General features: G+C 41.9%; 1 protein-coding gene across 1 annotated transcript; it reads right to left on the bottom strand.

Moving 5' to 3' along the window:
• On the bottom strand, nt 1–5,850 carry LOC110957136 (E3 ubiquitin-protein ligase LNX-like). Its single transcript, XM_022203004.2, has 2 exons — nt 5,591–5,850; nt 1–877 (listed from the first exon to the last, which is right to left on the bottom strand). The coding sequence occupies exon 2, from the start codon at nt 770–772 to the stop codon at nt 359–361; it is 414 nt and encodes a 137-aa protein (XP_022058696.2). The 5' UTR covers nt 773–877; nt 5,591–5,850; the 3' UTR covers nt 1–358.
• Between the last annotated feature and the right edge of the window lie 12,925 nt (nt 5,851–18,775).

The raw sequence follows: 18,775 nt of genomic DNA on the forward strand, positions 1-18,775 counted from the left end.
ACTAATTATCCCAGCGGCCTTTGGGCGAGGGGAGTGTTAATGAGCCTTAATGAAAACAGACCCAGACTGAGAGAAACCCAAGTACTGTCTTTTAATGATATATAAACAGAGGAGCTGGGCCTAGTTTAGATGAAAGCCTGGTTGGAAGAAGAACTTTCCAATTTGGGACTGGAGCTGCGGGTTAATGGCGACGGGCTAAGGAGGGCGGGAAACTTAATGCGTGTGTTTACTACAGGTCATTGTAGTTTTTAGCAGACAGTGAGGCCAAAAAAGCTAAAAACAGGCGTACTTGGTTACGTGTTTAATAAGAATACAGATTATTTATGTAAGTGGTGGTTTCAGTGGTGTTTCTGCCAGCCTACCTGCTTTTGATGTGGTCTGCTAGTTCACCACGGGGCAACGTTTCAGTGCAATGGTCTGGGAAGGGGCAGGCAACGGTCAGCTTGTCCAGCAGCTTGTGCACCAGCAGGCTGGGCTTCCTGCAGCTCTGCAGCATGAGGGGCGCCCGGCACACGGGACAGAAGTCGCTCTCCAGCAGGAAGCTGGTGAGACACTCCTGGCAGTAGGTGTGTCCGCAAGGCGTGTCCAGAGGCCGGATGAGCGGCTGCAGGCAGATGTGACAGACGAGGTCGTCGTCCACCTCGTCCTCGTACTGGTATTCATGGTTCTCCTCCAGCTGGTGACTGTGGCCACATGTCGGGCACAGGTCAGGAGGTGGAGACAACAGTCCGTAGCCTGATGGGGAAAGAGGTGGAGCCGATGCTTCGGCCATCGCCGGGGCGACTTCAGGCTGTACTATCCTCCTGGATGCTCATTTGGAGGGCAGGACTTTGGATGTCATGGTGGATCTGATGAGGAGGTCATCAGCAGAGCAGCTCTGCGAGGAAACAATACAACACTATAAAATACTCCATCACGAATACAAGTTCTGCAACCAAAATTATGTTTAGATACAAGTACAGAAGCAATATTGTAGACAATATATATAACAATATTGGACATATGCATTCATGTGTGAGTAGCATTTTATTATGGTAACTGCAGAGCCAGTTTTAACTACTTTTTCCACAGTTAGATAATTGTGTCACATGGTTTCCAGTCTAAGAACTGAGCGTTCAGTGTCATTTGATACGCTCTAAGGGTCTTGACATGAATAATTCAGTCGGAATGAGTTCTGCTACACAAATGAGCTTTCTGCTTTTTGGATATTTTCTTAAATATTTGCTTTTTCATGATTTTGTTGTTGTTGTTGTTGTTGTTTTAAATCTCTTTTTGGGTATTAAAAACACATCTTTGTATAATAAAAAATGCATATTTAAAAGGTTCTTTTTCCATGAAAATTAGTGCTTCATGCCATTTATTTGTAACAATGTGCGTATCTCCAAAGTCCAAGCCTCTTTCTCCACCTGCTCAAGTTGGGGCACACCAGCTCACCTACCATTCTGCTGAAACACTTTAAAACTAATCTGTACAACACAGTGGCCATTTGTAATATTTTAATATTAATTCAGCCACGTATGTTTGCGTTGGAAGCCAGTTCTGAAGAACAGTAGTACAGAAAGCTCCACTTCTCAAGTAGACAGGATTTGTCCTGAGGTTTGTTACATATGAAACCCTGGAAGTCTGCATTCATGTTTTTGAGTCATTGGTAAACTACAGTTTGAAAGTGGAAATGCTCAGCTATGGCACCGACTCTGTATTTTCCTTATGTGTCTTCTAGCATCTGAAAACCTCTGCGTGGACATGGTAAAAAAGTTTAAAAGTACGCTCAGTTTGTCACTGAATCTGGTCCTTTCGGCGGAGTGCCAACAAATCTTTGATATCACAGGACATAAAGGTTAAGAGTCACAGTGTATATATAAGCAAAATGTTACTATAAATGTCTTATGAATGTGACCTCCACTGAAGTAAATGTATCAAATGGTCATAAACATTGCACTTCAGTACAGTATTTGAACAATTGCTCTTCGTTACTGAGCAAAGGGAGACAGCAGCCGTGGTTATCACCTCCAGAAATCAGGGAGTGAAAATATCGATGAGTTGTGCTGTTGGAGCAGATCAGGAACGCTAGGAGTCTTTCTTTCTTTCTGTTTCATGCATGCTAACAACTGCAGCACACGATGTCTACAGCAATCCTCCAGACTCCTCTCTTTTTTTTACCCTCACTTTGTTTGATTTTCACCACTGGCACAGAGAAGAGATATCGAACTAGTGAAATTTCTTCTCGGGGTTCAGGGACATCAATACCACTCATCTCAGCAGCAAGTGCAGAGACCGATAGACACAGATAAGTCCCCGGCTCTCTGCTTGCTACACTGCATGACAATCACACATCACTGTTAATCCACAGCGGGATGTGACATGATTTCAAACACGCCAAGTTGTTTTTTTTCTTACTGCTACACAGGTTTACATTGAGCTCAGCGCTGAGAGCGTGCCAGTGCACACGTCATATCCAAAACAGGCAGGCTCCTCGAGCACATGGACACAAACAGATGGGCTCAGTCAGGCACACGTCACCTTGGCAACTGCCATCTTGTTGGCGCTCCACTTGCTTTGTTTCTGGACCCACTGTTGGGTCTTGGCTGCTTAATTAGACACAAGATCTTGTTAAAAAAAAAAACACCACCAAAAACAACAAAACTTGTTTTTGTAGTCCACAAACACAAATGTAATCCAAGTGCTAGTTCTATTTTAATTGGACACATTCCCACACTCTTGTGCTAAATGGTTTATAAAATATCATAAGAGACAATAGGCTTTGATGTGCATCCCAGTATGGTAATGCATACAAATATGTACAAATACACATAAAGCAGCCAGCAAGTTGTCAGGACAAAACAGGCAGATGTCGTTTCTTATTTACATAATCAGTATGAAGCTGGCGTGCGGGAAGTTGTGACAGCCATAAAAAGCTCAGTGCCTTCGGTGTGTCTGGGAGGGGAAGGCTAATAAGAAGAGGCTGAGCAGTCTTAACAAAGATTAACTTTCCCACTGAGAACTTGCGGTGACATGGCTGATTCATCACACACTGTGGCACCTGCTGCGTCTGAGGTCTGGCCTGATCTATGGAGCAGGGCACTTTCATCACTACACAGGAAAAGCAAGAAACAGAAAAGAGAGAGAGAAAGAACAAATGTCTGCCAGCAGCAGATGAAAAAATAAGAAAAAAAGTGATTCATAGTTAAAGAAAATAAAAAATGAACGTGGTTGGATACTTTCTCCAACATAATCTCCTGCAAGTTTGTTCTCTTTTATTCTTATGGGAAACTTTGGTGTTAAAAAAGAAGGGACGACTTCTCACTACCAGCAAGAAAGTAGCAAAAAGTGATCTGAATGTCCTCCTCTTTAGTACGAAATGACATCTTCAGCACCGTCGCAGCCTTACGGGAACCCATTAACTATAATAATCAGTGTTTGGAATGAAGATAACAATGATTTCCCGCGCACAAATACATGTACCTGCATGCAAAGAAACACACACACACACACACCTACATGCCTCTACACACCCAGGTTTACAGACGGGCATATTGAGAAGGCACGCCTGAGCCTGAGGAATATCAACGCTCTCTGGTTCATTCCTAGTGTGCTGAAACAGTCCTGTTGGATGGCTGCTGTCTGCTCTACATAGAGAGAGAAAGCTGACTGGTTGAACCTTGACTACATGATACTGATATTTTATTAATGCCTACACTTGCAGTGCAGGATCCAAACAAGCATGAGAAAGGCGGGGCTCTCAGGCTTCATGGTTTCTCTTACTCCCTCAACGTTCCTTTTTTAGGTTTTATCCCAGAGTGAAAGAAAAAGCAGTGTTGAGATTGTAAATGCAACGCTGAGCTAAGGTTTGTCTTTCAACCAAAGTCATGTCAAGCCTCAGCTCAATAGGCAGCTTGTCAACGCTTTTCAACTTTTGAAAGCAGGGAGAGTTGTTTGTTTAAGATAACCTGTACCTTTCTCCTCTCAACATTGCACATTTTATGTAAATAAGGCTGTTGATTTACTCTCGGGTTGCTCTCCTGTGATCTGAGGTGACTTGACGAGTTAATAATGATACAAGCATGTGCCACCTCAGCTCCTTTTTTCTAACGATTAAGTGTGAAAAACAACCCAATGACAAGGTGGCTGAGCCTGCATCAGCATTCTCGCACCGGGCTCGCATGTTGCTGTGTACATATCCACTCCTCGTGTTCAGCCAGAGAAATCAAATCGTATCTGTATCAGTCAAACAGAACACACCCTCAGAGTGAGAGGCCCAGTTAGCTGAATCATACAAAGTAGAGCAAACAGTCTGCTTTTACGCATAGCTTCTTTCTTAATCACTGCAAATATTATTTTTTATTGCTGCAGCATACTAATATGTCTGGATCGTGCTGTTGCTGTACTGTTTTAAACGACAAGAAGTATCCATGTAGCAGGTGTGGTTTCACATTGGCCATACCATAAAGTGTTCAGTGATTCACATTGAAAGGAAACTCCTTCAGCTGCTGATAGACGGTACCAGGGTCCAGACTCACATTAGTTAATCATCAGATCATCAAGAAAATCTTAAATAGTACCGACTATCATGGATAAACTGCTGATACCAGATTACACCACTGTCCCAAACAGCGCCTGAAGTCAAAAGCACAAACTGTTTGTTTCAAATCCAACACACACACACGCACACACGGACTCCAACAAACTCTGTTGTGCCCAGACTTGCCTCTGAAAGCAGAAAAATTCCAGTGAACATTTCTCTCTCTCTCTCTTTCTGCAAACACACAATAAAACAATCTAAAAAAACATAAAACTGAATCATTAGTCAGTATTCCACATATCAAAACAAATGAGTGACTGAAACGCGTCATATTATTCATAAGAAAGTGAATCACATTGTTTTCACATTTTCCAAGAATCTCGACATGAGTCATTTACAACAACCTGTGCATGTATAGCTCTCATCTCATGAAAAATACAAAATACAGATTCTACATTGTGTTTAATTCAATTTCTGTTTTAAAAATGAAAGTGTCTTTCATAACCCACACTCCTGAAGCTCTGCACATACATAACATTACATAACTCAACAGAATATAACATTTTAGTCTTTTCAAATCCAAGCACATTTTGTTCCATCTAGAATGAGCATATGGGATGAGGCGCAACAGCATTAGTATAGTAGTGTAATTCCTGCCCTTTCACTAATCGCCACATAAGGCTCTTGTGTGTGTTTGTCTATGGCGGCCCTTCTCCGAGTTCATCTCCACAATGAGTCCGAGCCAGACCTGACACCTCAGTCTGGGAGAACAGCTGCAAGCAGATGTGAAGCTCTGTGAAGTGTCTCTAATACCAGAACGGCTGAGTGGGTCAGTACAGGCTGTGCTGAACACCGACACACACATAGGTAACAGAAAATCCATAATCCATGATCACACACTCACACAGTGATTCACTGCAAATGACTTCCATGCAAATACCACAGAGCAGTAAAAGGCACAGCAGCTATGGTTTAGAGCTGCTAACAACAATCAGAGCCAAACTACTGAAGCTTTTAAGACAAATACTAACCACACTTCTCGTAAAACTAGAACCAGGAAAGCATACTTACGTGACTTCATTGCCGACGCTCACTTTCAACACTGCAGTTCACCTGGACAGGTAAAGTCTCGCAGAGGGTGTAACGTTAAACCATTCAGAGAGGAGGTGAAGGGGAAGGAAAGGAGAGTTAAATGACTATGCAAAGAGGACTTTGTCCCGGTCACACAGCCTGCCGATTGGCTGCCGGCCTTCAAGAGGAGAAATTTTATCTGGCTGCTCGTCTTCAGGGGATTCTCCAAGCCAAAGGGGGGAGTGTTAACTCAGAACCTGCTCACCTTTACCAGGCCAAGGTGATCAGGAAGTGGCAGAGCAGAGGGGGCGGGGTCAGAGGGAAGGTAAACAACAGAACTGCCCAAACCAGCTTTGGGAGTTTTGGGGAAGCTGGATTTCCCAATAAAACTGAGTGGACAAAGAAACTGAAAGATTGGACGGTCATTTGGAAAGCAGCTGAATCATATCCCATATGTGCACCAGTTTTTAATGGAATATTGAAATGTCATGCAAAAGGGCAGCAGCAGTTTGAGCTATAACTTCTGACATGACCCTTTCTGAAACACAATAAAGGTTTAATGACTCACAAAACACTTTATTCACCTGCATGACTGATTTCCTACAGACCAGCACTGCTCTGTTTTTTTTTATACAAGCCCCCAGTCTGAGTAGATGACAGCATGTCTCAGGTTTAGATAAAGTTACCATGTACAGAAAGGATTCAAACATGTGTACAACACAACTCTTGTTGCTTGTATAGGGCTTTCTTTTCATGTTGTGGTTAAGCTCGTCTTTTACAATAGCTACTTTCATAAAGCCATGCCTCTGACTTCGGCTTTGTACAAAAATAGTTGTTATCCTTGCTTTCAGATGTGGCTTCCTTCTCTGCTGTTCTTACCTCATGCTGCTCTTTAAAGCCAGAGAGTGTGAGCCACAGGTGCTCTACACAAACACTACCTCAGACACAAAATGACAGTTGTTCATGAGTCACCCTGTGAGGTGAACGGAACTGAATCATTTAACCACTATATCGAGTACATTCTCAAAGCACTTAGAGCTATGCCCACTACTCATATGTAACAATACAACACTGTTCTTGCTTTTTACGTCACCATCTGCAGTTTGCTTGGTGTGATCAGAATATGTAGAGACAGAGATGGACTCTGCTACAGAAGAGGAGTGACTGAAGTGTTGCAATATAGATACAGAGGGGAAAATCAGCCAAACATTTTAAAGCTGGGGTAGGCAGCAATTAATTATCTATGTTTTTGGTATTACTGGGCCAAAATTACATAATAACTTTTCAATTTTAAATACATCTGCTGAAATGTGGTTGAAAGTTATGGAAAAATGCAGTAAGTCAGGACCTTGAGTTGACATTGATTTTAGAGGATTGCTTTTGTTTTATTGTAACAACTTTGGACTGTTTGTTTAATGTCACAGTTCACACATCTTTCTATGAAGTGTGTTGTTGGCAGGACCTGAAAAGCTTGATTGTCTTTGTGGTTTTTCCTTGCATTTAGAGAGCTTAAGGTATTTGGCTCAGACTCGTCGCTGCATGAGTGAGGGCTAATGAATGAGAAAGAGTCGAGCAATTCCAGGTGACCTTTACAGCTGTCATATTACTCCCACTTCCTTTATCATGACTTCTTCTCTTCTCTTCTCTTCTCTTCTCTTCTCTTCTCTTCTCTTCTCTTCTCTTCTCTTCTCTTCTCTTCTCTTCTCTTCTCTTCTCTTCTCTTCTCTTCTCTTCTCCTCTCCTCTCCTCTCCTCTCCCCTCCCCTCCCCTCCTCTCCTCTCCCATGAACAGCTTAATATAACAGGATGTGCCAAAAGCCAGGAAATGCCCATGAAATACCTCTTTTGCTAAATTTTACTGTGTGTATTGCTACAGCGATTCAAAGATTTTGAGTTTCTTGAACTCCTAAGTTCTCTTTGAAGTGCTGAGTTGAACCTGCATCCTGTTTCATTTCTGCTTATTCCTCAGCCCCCTGCTGCTGGAGTTTATCTAAACACTGTAGTGCAGGTGAAACCAATCTCCTCCGTCTCTCTAGGACACTTCTCTTGTTTCTCTTTCCCTCTCCGACAGACACACATTCACCAACCACACGTTCCCATTCCTGTCTCCTCTCAGCTTAGCTTCACTTTCCTCTGACACACTTTCCACTAAGTCCTCGGCGATGATTTGAATGCTGATGGCAGATGAGAATGCAAAAGAACTGGCTGATACAAAGAGAGGGAATATTTCCCTTTTAACTTGCTATTTGAAATACCCTTCATCAGTTTCTTTTTCTATCCGGTCTCATGTGGCAGTGAAAGGTCGATCATCTCTCTTGCTTCCACACAGCATCCATATTTCATGGTACCAATGCAAATGCCCTACCAAACATGAATATTGAAGAGGGGGAAACGGCGAAAGGAAGGTCATCAAATAGATACCGGTTCCAACTTTACCACGGAGATGCCATCTAGTTTTTCTACTGTGATCATTCAGCACAGATGGTGTGTGGGTGCAGGTGTGAGTCTGTGGAGATGCACGTGCTTGGGTGTTGTGAATGCACACTTGGGATCAGCCCACGAGAAAACCAAGGTTTGTCAGATGTAAAAGCAACATATGTTGTGCTTTTTAGAGCTTTCTGAGTCTCTTGCTTAAAGAAGGCATTAATTCAGACTGAAAGAGCAGTCATCTACTTTATTTAGATAAGTTGCTGCTTTGAGACCCTTCTGTATATTTATATAGAACGATAGCAGAGGAATTATTCAGCCACTATGTTTATATTATGGACATGATACCACTTTTGCTGTCAAGTGGCAAGAATAATAATGCATTGATCAGAGCAAGGACTCCAAGCTGCTTTTCTGTTTACTGTAATAGAAGAGAACAACCTGAAGTAAAAGCCCATGGAAATACTTGTACCTATTATCGAACTGCTGCCTCATGCTTACTTCCTACTCAGGAGGATGACTTATCTGTTGGATTAATACATGCAGGTTTGTTTATGGGTGTGGCTCACTTTTGGTTTCGGTGATGTGAGTCAGAGAAGTCTAAAGAAATGAAAAGGATGTTTTGCACAGATAAAATGACAACAATAAGTAATTTTTGTTATCCACATGCAGGAAGTGTGTGGTTTAATTTGAAATATCTGAAATGCTTTTAGGACTGTACTAAAATTTTGTACAGAGATTCATTGTGTCCTGAAGATGAATCTTGGTGGGTTAAATAAACCATCTGGTCTCCATGAGGTCGTTTCTTAGCAGCAGGCAGCGTTGGCGGTTCAATGACGGTGTGGGACGTCAGCAGTAAAGTTTGTGTCGAGAGGCAGAAACATGAAAAAGGATTCACGGTTATTTATAGCAAAACTAGGAGGTCAAATTTGTCACTTAACCAGTGGAATATTTCAACTACAATGATTGGTATTGATACAGAATGCCTTTCAGAATGATAAATCCTCATGGCTTTTCCACTTGTGCCACTATCAGTTAAACATTTCAGTTTGTTCTGTATGTAGATTGACAGTACAGTATTCCACCTAAAGCTTTATTTTGCATTTAGTATGAAAGAGTCCATGATGTATTTTGAGTTTTCCTGCTCTTTCAGTGTGATACAGCTACTTTTTTGTGCACAAAAAAGGTTTGAAAACTTCCAAAGCCTCAAATCCACAGCAAATAGAGGAACTCTCTCCAACAGAAAACATTTCTTCTCACCTGACTGAAACACTTTGTTTGAAGCCCAGGCTTTTCTTGTGTTACGTATTTACATCATCATGGGACACATTTGTGCAAAGCCTGTCCAGCCCTCAAATAATAAGCCGCTCTCTTGCTTCCTCCCACTGTTATTTCCTCACTAGAGCCAATTCTGCTAAGGCTACATCTCTTTGATTGTACTCACAGATCCTGACGCACATTTTGTAACCAATTTTGCCTCAGGCCAACTGATCAATCAGAGCAACTGGGCTTTTCAGCTTTTCAAGGGTGGTCTTAAAATGACAGGAGCTGAAATTGAGTGAGAAGAGATGCTGCAGCAAAGGAAAATAAGGGAAAGTTTATTTATTTGGAACATCACAAGCATAAAGACATTCCTTGGCATCCACCCAACTAAAATTATTAATCTGTGAATGAGCATGAAATGGGCACTTTATCTAGCAAATATGAGCATGCTAACAAATAAGGTGGGCACGATTAACACGTTGAAATGAGCATTCCCTTCTTTTTTACTATTGACTGTCATTGATATTATAAAGAGCAGCGACGTGAAACTCCTCTTTTGTTTTATTTTGGTGTGACTCAAAGTTCATGAGATGATTCCTGCTTTACTGAACTTTTTTGGGGGGGGCTATGGGAAGCTCCTTACCATGATCAAAGTGGATCTTGTTAAAGAGACAAAAAGCAAAACTTTGTCTTCCTAGTGTTCTTAATGAAAACAGGAAGATAGAAACGTCCAGGTTGACAAAACTTTGAATTTTCCTTCAATTTGATGCATTAAACTTGTGACGCACAGAACAAACTTGATTCATTATTAATCGTCTTCTTAAGTTCAGATGAGATGTGATGCTATTTTCAGCAGCGCTTCCTTGGACGAGTTTACCTCAACTGGGTTGGTGCAGATGCAGAAGGATGTAGTGCTTTTAGACTTGCCATATTCTGTGTAATTATTCAGAAACCTGTAGGCAAAACACTTGCAGCACTGCAGGCATGGGATTCACATTCATATATAGCAGAAAAAATGAAAGCGTTTATTTATGCAATTCCAGTTTGCCATCTAGGTGGATGTTTACCCTCAGACTGCTTCTGATCCTGCTTTTTCTTCTTTTATTCTGTCCCGCTTCTCATTTTATTCAATCTCAGGATGGAAAAAAAAAAAGTGATACGGTTGTGTCTTTTTTACTCGTGAATGCATTTTCTGAGGCAAACGCTTTCAATTTCTCCAGGTAATCTTCAGCCACCTAATTCAAGGTGGCATCTGAAACACACAAGTGCTCCTGTCTCATATTGTTTCCCTCATCCCTCACTCACAACAGTAATGGAATGTGGCTTTCCATCACTCCCGGAGCTGCACATACAAACGTACGCACTTTGGTTTCACATATATTTGCACCAGAACGCCACACTTCAGACAGGAGCCCATTCATTAGCCCCCCTCCTCGACACCACTGGCCCGCTGCCACCTTTTCTAAACGACCCCACCTCCTCCTGCATACGTCAGTCTGGAGCTGGAGCACTAGAAAGGATGAGTTTTGGAGCATTTTCATCAAAGTCTTGCTCTTCTCTTTTATTACTGCTACTCTCATTTGCACAAAAAAGCACAGTATTGAAGTAGGGCAGTCGATTTTCATTTTCCCAGTCCTGATAATATAATATGGGGAAATAATGACGTATTCAATAAGGCATTAGTGTGGTGTCAAAAGGAGCTCCGCTTTTGACACGGGGGAAAAAAGTGACTTGCATGAATGTGCAGAACAGGCATGTGTGTAGATCTGACAGCTGCTCTGTAAGCAGTAATCACTGGGGTGAATACCATCATTCACAGGCAAGGGATGGATAGTGCAATTTGTTCTGCTATTTGTCAAATGTCACAGTGACACCACGCCAGATTGTAACAAAAGAAGGAGACATTTGTACATGTGGGACAACAGGGACAGGCACTAAGCAGAATACGGAATCAGAGGCGAGGAGGAGACGGGAGCAGAGAGGGACGGAGAGAGAGAGATATGAGCGGTGTGTCTGGTTCAGTTTTCAAATCGCTGGTCCGAGTCTCGGGGGGGAGCAGAGCATTGCTGTTCCAGCAGGCAGGTAACAGTGAACGCCAGCCGGCAAATGAAGATGAATGCACTTAATCTCCCCGCTGCCAAAACTACACCTTGGCATTGAGACGCACACTCTCCCCCACGCACACATTAAGCATCCATCCAACACAGGCTTCACTGCTGAAGTGTCTGCATTCATTTTTAATATTTCATCCCCCTCAGTGAATAAAATCCTCCATATATGTGACCCCGTGTGAGAGCCTGCGTGTGTGCGTGTTTGTATGTGTGGACTGAAGTGTGCCTCGAAGAAAAACTAGAACAGGGCCACAGATGCTTGACAGCGGGACAGTCTCATTATCCTGGTCCAGTGTGAGAGGCTACCGGCGACCCCTGCCAGCCTCGTATGTCACTCAGAAGTTGCCTTTGGTAACAGCACATTAGCCTGATTGGCTGCGGGAACTGTAACAGGAGACGGCTGATTAAAATGTCCTCCAGTGTGAGGAATGAAATAGAGAAAGTGTACAATTAAAACAGCAAAGTTTGGATTTTAATCAGAGGGACATAATATGATGTATGTGACACGTGCACCAAATGAGGCATGTGAGGGAACATGCAGGTTTTATAACAAATTGCAAAGATCAGTCACTCTATTTCTTGAGTCCTCCATATCCTCAAACCCTGACACATCCACAATCTCCCAGCAGGACCTTCTTGCCTCTCAAGAGCTGTGAAAACACATTTGAGCCCACTGAGAATAGATGGCAAGTGGGGAACATCCACAGTCTAATATTCCGTGACATTTCTGTCAGAATGTGTGTGGATACTGCTGCCCTGCATCACTTTAAAGTCTTATCCTATCAGGAAAACCCTCACCTGTAAATGTCAGCTCATGCCATCCAATTCCCATCCTGCCCATCTTTCATAATGTAAGTTACGGTTACGTAAAAGTTGGCTCAGGTTGCAGCACTTTACGATACAAAAAAAAATGAGGCCTGTTAGGGTCCGGGTTCGTCTCGCTCCAATCGTTTCGTAGCATTTTGGAGTGATTAAATTGGGCTTATGATGCAACAGTCCAGATGACCAGGACTTACAAGAATGTGAACAGACGGAGTCATTCATCACAGCAGTAATCCTCTCATCCTTTTATTAGACAGTCGCTCCACTCAGCTGCCATACAACACGCATGAGCACCTAGCATGGGAGCAACATGCGGCCGGTGACGATGCGGGATGACGCAGAAATGCACGAAAGCGAGCGAGAAACAGGCAATGAGGTTCTGAGGGTTTGTTTCTCGTTAGTGTTTCTGAAAGCAAACATCATTTTGGGAAAGACTGTTGAATGAATTAGGCTTTATGAATATTCACAAATCTCTCCTCCTCTCGCTCTACCCCACTGTGATCACTTAGCTGTGCGTCCAGGAAGCCTTAGATCTTCGCAGGCGCTAACCTCCATAGGGGCTCTAAAATCTTATTAGTTACAGTGAAACTCAACGTGTTTATTTGTTGAGCAGAAATATTCATGTATTCAGAATGAGACACACAAATAAAATAAACAACACACAAGGAAGTGTTGCACCAAAACACATTAATAAGAAAAGTTACATGAATGTGAGAACAGTGTAATTGTTCTGTTTGCCTGTTCTGACATCCTTTCATTACTTCTGTCTGTTGCTATGGTGATAGGTTTTCTGCTTGCATGCTTCGTGCCTCAATCTACGACGCCATGTTGATACCTCGTGCAGGTTTGTTCCCCTGACTGGCTGTTTTGCATGTCTGTAAAGGTTCACTCGCCACAGCTGCTGCGGTATTTCTGTGTTCTATTGATTTTCGCTGCTTGTCTCTCGGTGTTGCTGGAGTGGAGTCTGATGTGTTGCTCTGCCCATTGTCCTCACTGCTCCGGTCGCAGCAGCTGCTCTGCTCTTAAGCTGGCCACCAGTGGCTAACTCGGGCTTTGATGTGAAGCATCTTGATGGCTCTCATTCAGCCTCAGGGCTCAGCTTTACTGCCTCACATTGACCTGGACAACTGCCGTGTCAAAGAAACACTGCAGAAGTGAGGATATTACACCTGTGTGGAAGGCAGCTTGTGCACCGTAGCAAAATCTCAAAAATAATTCTAATATTGTATGTTTTTTGTATCTTCGATTTTTGGTCAGACTTCTTTGAGGCTGTTTCTGTGAACCAGTGAGTGTGAGAGCATGATTAAATAGCACGAGGCAGCATTCAAATCCCTTACTTAAAGGAACAGTATTGACATTTTCTGAAATGTGCTTATTAGCTTTCTCGCTGAGTGTTTGATGAGAAGCTTAAAACCTGGAAGGAAGGAAAGAAAGAGCAAGACTGGCTCTGTCCAACTGGAACAAATTCCAGCTACCAGGAGCACTACAGCTCACTAATTAACACATTATGGGTTGTTTGTTTAACCCACAGAAAAAAACAAAGTGGAATTTGGCGTGTTGTGGTTTTACATGGCAGTATGTGCTTGAACGTTTTCAGTTGTGAAGACATTCACTCTCACTTTAGCTCCACACCCCTCTGAGGAAAATATCTGCCTCTTTAGTCACTAAATGCTCACCTGGATGCTAACTGCGACTGTCTGCTATTTAGTTCTGGGAAGGTAAAATAAAGTTGGTTTTTAGGTTATCGTTTGAATGAAAGCAGTTGGTGAACCACAATGAAAATAAATCAAAACAAGAAACATGTGAAGCTTAAAACCAAAACAATTAGCTGAAAGATGGTAAAAAGTGAGACCCTTTTGTCACATAAATAATATATATATATGTCAGGGTAGAGGCTGCGATTTGGTAGAGTTGGAGTTTCTACTAGTAGAGATTGCGATTGGAGTCTCTACCAGTAGAAAATCCAATCCTACCAGTAGAGATGGAACTTTAAATCTGACCCCTGCCCTGACCCCTGACCCTAACCTTAAAAGTCTCACCTTAGCCCTGACAAATCTCTACTGGTAGGATTGGAGTTTCTACTGGTAGAGATTGCGATCGCAGTCTCTACTGGTAGAAACTCCAATTCTACTGGTAGAGGTTGCGATCGCAATCTCTACTGGTAGAAACTCCAACTCTACCAAATCGCAGTCTCTACCCTGACATATATATACATATATGTGTGTGTGTGTGTATATATAAGGATTAGTAGTAGCAGAAGGAAGCTTCAGTAAAAGCACATATGTATTAGCAGCAAAATTTAGTGACAGTATGAAAATGAAAATAGTAGTTTGATCAATCTGACTGATATATTGCTACAAATGACATTTTTACGCTGTTAATACTGAAGCGTCACTGTGACAGCAGTAGAAAATACAAAAAGTTCTGATACATACATTAGTTTTAGTTTTTGGACCTTTTCCTCTAATCATTGATTTTTGGTGGACTGTAGGATCATTTGAACATTTGCTGAAATGGAACCTTGTGAGACGTCTAGAGGGAAAATCACTATTTGGTGGAGCTGATAATAATTCATAGGCTTCTAAGATGTGACTCCAACTACACACAGCTTTTTGTAAGACACCCAAAGTCAAAAAGATTAGAAACCTCTGCTTTAATCTTTAACGACATGCTGTATTTTAAGAGCTTGTTGTATAATCCATTTAGTTAAATCTTCATCTTAAAAGTAACTGAAACTGTGAAATATTATAGTAGATTATAAAACGCAGATTTTCCTCTGAAATGCAGTGGAATTGTAAAGTATAAAAGTATAAAGTGAAAATATTCAAGTACCTCATCAATATACCTAAGTATACAGAGTAAATATACTTAGTTACTTTCCTCCACTAATAATGATAATTGCTGCCTTTATGCCTACTATCAGTACAGTTTTACTGTTGGGAGTACCAACTACTTCATTGGGTACAATCCTTTGGGCTCAGTATGTTTTGTGTCTGAATCTGAACAGGAACAAGTTGTTTTAGCTGTCAAATAATTGTATTAGAGTAAAAAGTACTTCAAAATGCAGTGAAGTAAAAGTAGAAGATGTACTGTTACATCCTTTGTTTACTGCAGTAACAGTATCTTTGAGTTGATGTGAAAGTAAACTCCACCAGAAGTTCTTAGGTTGTTACTTATTTACATGCTAAATGATCTAAATGTGCATTTTCTATTTGCAGTTTTGTTTCTAGGATAATTTTTCATGTTAGTGGAGTGATTTCAAGCAGCTCAGCATGTCTGTGTGCAGGTTGCATAAGGTTCCAAGAAAAGGGGTCAAAACAAAAGGCTTGAGGAGATTTGTTTCCATCCCTAGAAGGCATTTTGTCTTTGGAAAGTTGGACTCAGCATTTCCTGTAGAAAACTGACCACAGTGTTAGTCTTACAACACTATGTATACTGTCCAGTGAAAAAGAATACCTGGGTTTGTGCTTCTCTTTTGGGAAGCAAAATTCTAGTTTTTCACCATATTGTGTACAATAATGAATTTACCAACAACCCACACTGTAGAAAAACAATGTTTAACTGTATTTTTTGAGCAATGTACTGTTATTTGACAGATTTTCCCCTTTTTTGTTAAAATACAGGATAATAAGTAGCAGAAACACAGAACAAAAATACATTTATTTACATGTTTATGGTGAATCAACAACAAAAAATTGGTCAAAACAATAACTATTATGCACGTGAAAAAAATCTGCATTATCACAACTGGTAATTTGTTCTTCTACAGCGTTTGACAGTAAAATTGCACTGTTTTTCTGTATTTAAATCCACTAAAAATATTATTATTTTACAGACACTTGCAGCTATTTTTGCAGTTTTTCAACAACACAGTATTCTAATGACTTTTGATGTATTTTTTTTCTGAAAGCATTTTTCCCTTGAGCTTAGTAGTTCTTTTCATCCGATTTTTTATTGTATTGTATTATTTACAGCGCATGTAAGTACTATTATTTAAGGTAATATTTCATTCACACCAGTGTTTCCACAACACTAACCAGCTGATCTCGCTGACATACTAAAATGTGAACACTCTAAGCGTCACAAAAGTACCTTGCTTTAAAAGTCATGTGTGAAGGTTTCCACAATGTTAGACCTACTCCTGCAAGCCTCAGGCAACATTTGACCTCCACTGAGAACCATCTATAAATGATATTTATCCAGCTTTTATTTAAAAGTCTTGCCCTTCGTTTTTCTTCGGCGTACAGCGTCAGGCTTTTCCACGGGCTTTGGCAACACTGCCTTTGTCTTCTTGTGTGTCCCACACAGTGCAGAATGTCACCACTATCTCTGAGACACACTCTGCGGATATGGTTTTCATAACCTAAGGGTGACATAAGATATTCAAGCCGCACTGCCCGAGCTTCTGAGAAAAGCTTAGCGGAAACAGGGTCAGATAAAGAATAACAGCGCTTGAATCTTAAGTTATTATGATGCAGGGGAGACTGAGGAGGAGAGCTGCTGTGTGAAAGTAAAAGAGAGCTTTCACATCACAAAGCAGAGCCAAAGCCGACATGGGCAATAATGGGGCACGAGGAGGATGGTTGGGAGCAGCAAGAAAATGAGGGCTTTTAAAGCAAATGACTGGTTCCCTGAAAACAGAGGAAGGAGAGAGGAGATGTTCAGGTGAGGAAAACACAGCCGGGAATTAATGGATGTTGGTAAAAAAATGAGACTCCAGCAGGAAGAAGAAGTCCAGCAGTGACACTCTGGTCACTCTTTCCCCATTTTCTCCATCTCCTCCTGTGCTGTGTCCAACACCAGGTCCTTTCATCCTCCTCATCCTCCTCACTTTCCCTCTGGTCCCATTTACCTCCCTCCCTCCTTTGACCTCCCCTGCGTCTGTCCTATGACGTGGAGCAGACGTGGAGGTTAGCATCACGAAGAGGACGGGGTGGGGGGAAGAAAGCGCTGAAGGGGGGGAGATGATGGTGGGAGGAGGGGGCTCGGACATAAATAGAAACTGACCTATCATGAGCGCACGCTGCTGAACGCCGAGCATTAACGCACCGCAACTTATTCAACACAGAGACGCATATTTCTGTATTCAGCAAAAGGTTATTAACGTAATCTGTTTTCTCTGTACTTTTTTAAGGAGGATTAAAATAAAACAGCAACTATTGTAAGCTTAACTGAGTCCCTGATGATGATTCAGGGAAGTGCTGTCCTCTCCTCAGATGGCTGTTCCCTTGTCGGTCTCTTCTCCCTCTCGACAAGTGTAATCAGACATCTCAGGTTTGCCCACCGTGCTTTATCTGGCAGCGGTCCTGTGTTGCACGGTGACAGATCAAGGTTGGTACGGAACAAAACCATTCAGCCAAAACACTGGCAGAAAAGATGAGAGAGAGCACACACAGATTGCGTGCAGTGGATCAATGAGGACGAGAATTTCAGCTAGTTTTTTGTGTTTAAAGTCAACCCCATTTTGAGCTGGAATTTAAAGTGGTCTATTAATCTAGTGGGCGAAAGAGTGAATAACAAAGGGGTCCTTGGACTGGTGGCAATCCCATTTAGGCGGCTCCTAATCCTGTGTTGGGGATGGCCTGAGCTGGGCAGACTGTACTGGATACTAATAACAGAGTGCATTGACTGTGGCTGAGGCCTACATTGTTACATAATTAAGAGTGGATCGATAAGTCAATTGAAGGGGAAAGAAGAACAGTGACATGGTTCACATATAAACGTGTTAACAACCCCCAAGAGGGCGATGTGCACGTGCTCTCTTTTCATCACCATAAACACGCTTCCCCTCTGTCATGCACACATGCAAGCACTCATAACATTATGCAGAACTCTCAGCTTATTAGAATTATGAAGTAAGCATCCAGCAATGAAGTGAACTTTAATTCCAGCGTCTAAATATTCACGGGCAGCTTGTAGCAGCGTCAGAAACAGTGGCCTCTGAGCAATAAAAGCGACGCAGTGAACTGCTGAGGTTGGAAATTATGTACAGATTCAATTCATTTCATTCTCTTTTGTCATTTTTATTACAAGACAGAAAGCATCTGTGTCAAGTCATTATGCACATTATGCTAAATTATTCAAATGAAAGCAATGAGCAGTTCCAGTTGGTGCTCTGTGGTATTCAGTTTTATTCTTTGAGGGTGGAGTGTTACTGACTATGTTATTCCTGTCAAATTGACAACAAAATGATTATGTAAGAGTGTTTGCGGTGAAAACAACACATTTACAGGGAGTTGTAACACAGAACGTGGTTCGTTAGAGGTGCACAGTCTCATCGCTGGCTATTGATCTGAGTTGGACTGCTGTAAGTAAAGCTTTGGTGAGGGTTCTGGTGTGTGCACGGCTCTTTATGTTGGCACTAAAAATGGATTTGAGCTGCTGTGGGCCTGAAGATGCAGCCTGGGAGTCTTTGAGAGAGTATTCATTTAGGGAATACACTGCATGGTCTATGCTGTGTTTAACTTTACTGTTTAGCTTTAAGATTCCGTGTACAACAATCACAGCCACAGGAGCACCAGCATCTCAGACCAAAACAAATGGGCACATTGACTGCAACTAGA

This window comes from Acanthochromis polyacanthus, chromosome 4 (genome assembly GCF_021347895.1).
Source record: "Acanthochromis polyacanthus isolate Apoly-LR-REF ecotype Palm Island chromosome 4, KAUST_Apoly_ChrSc, whole genome shotgun sequence".
NCBI lineage: Eukaryota > Metazoa > Chordata > Actinopteri > Pomacentridae > Acanthochromis > Acanthochromis polyacanthus.

Coding starts and splice junctions, on each gene's coding strand:
- LOC110957136 (XM_022203004.2), bottom strand. CDS start 772: ATGGCCGAAGCATCGGCTCCACCTCTTTCCCCATCAGGCTACGGACTG.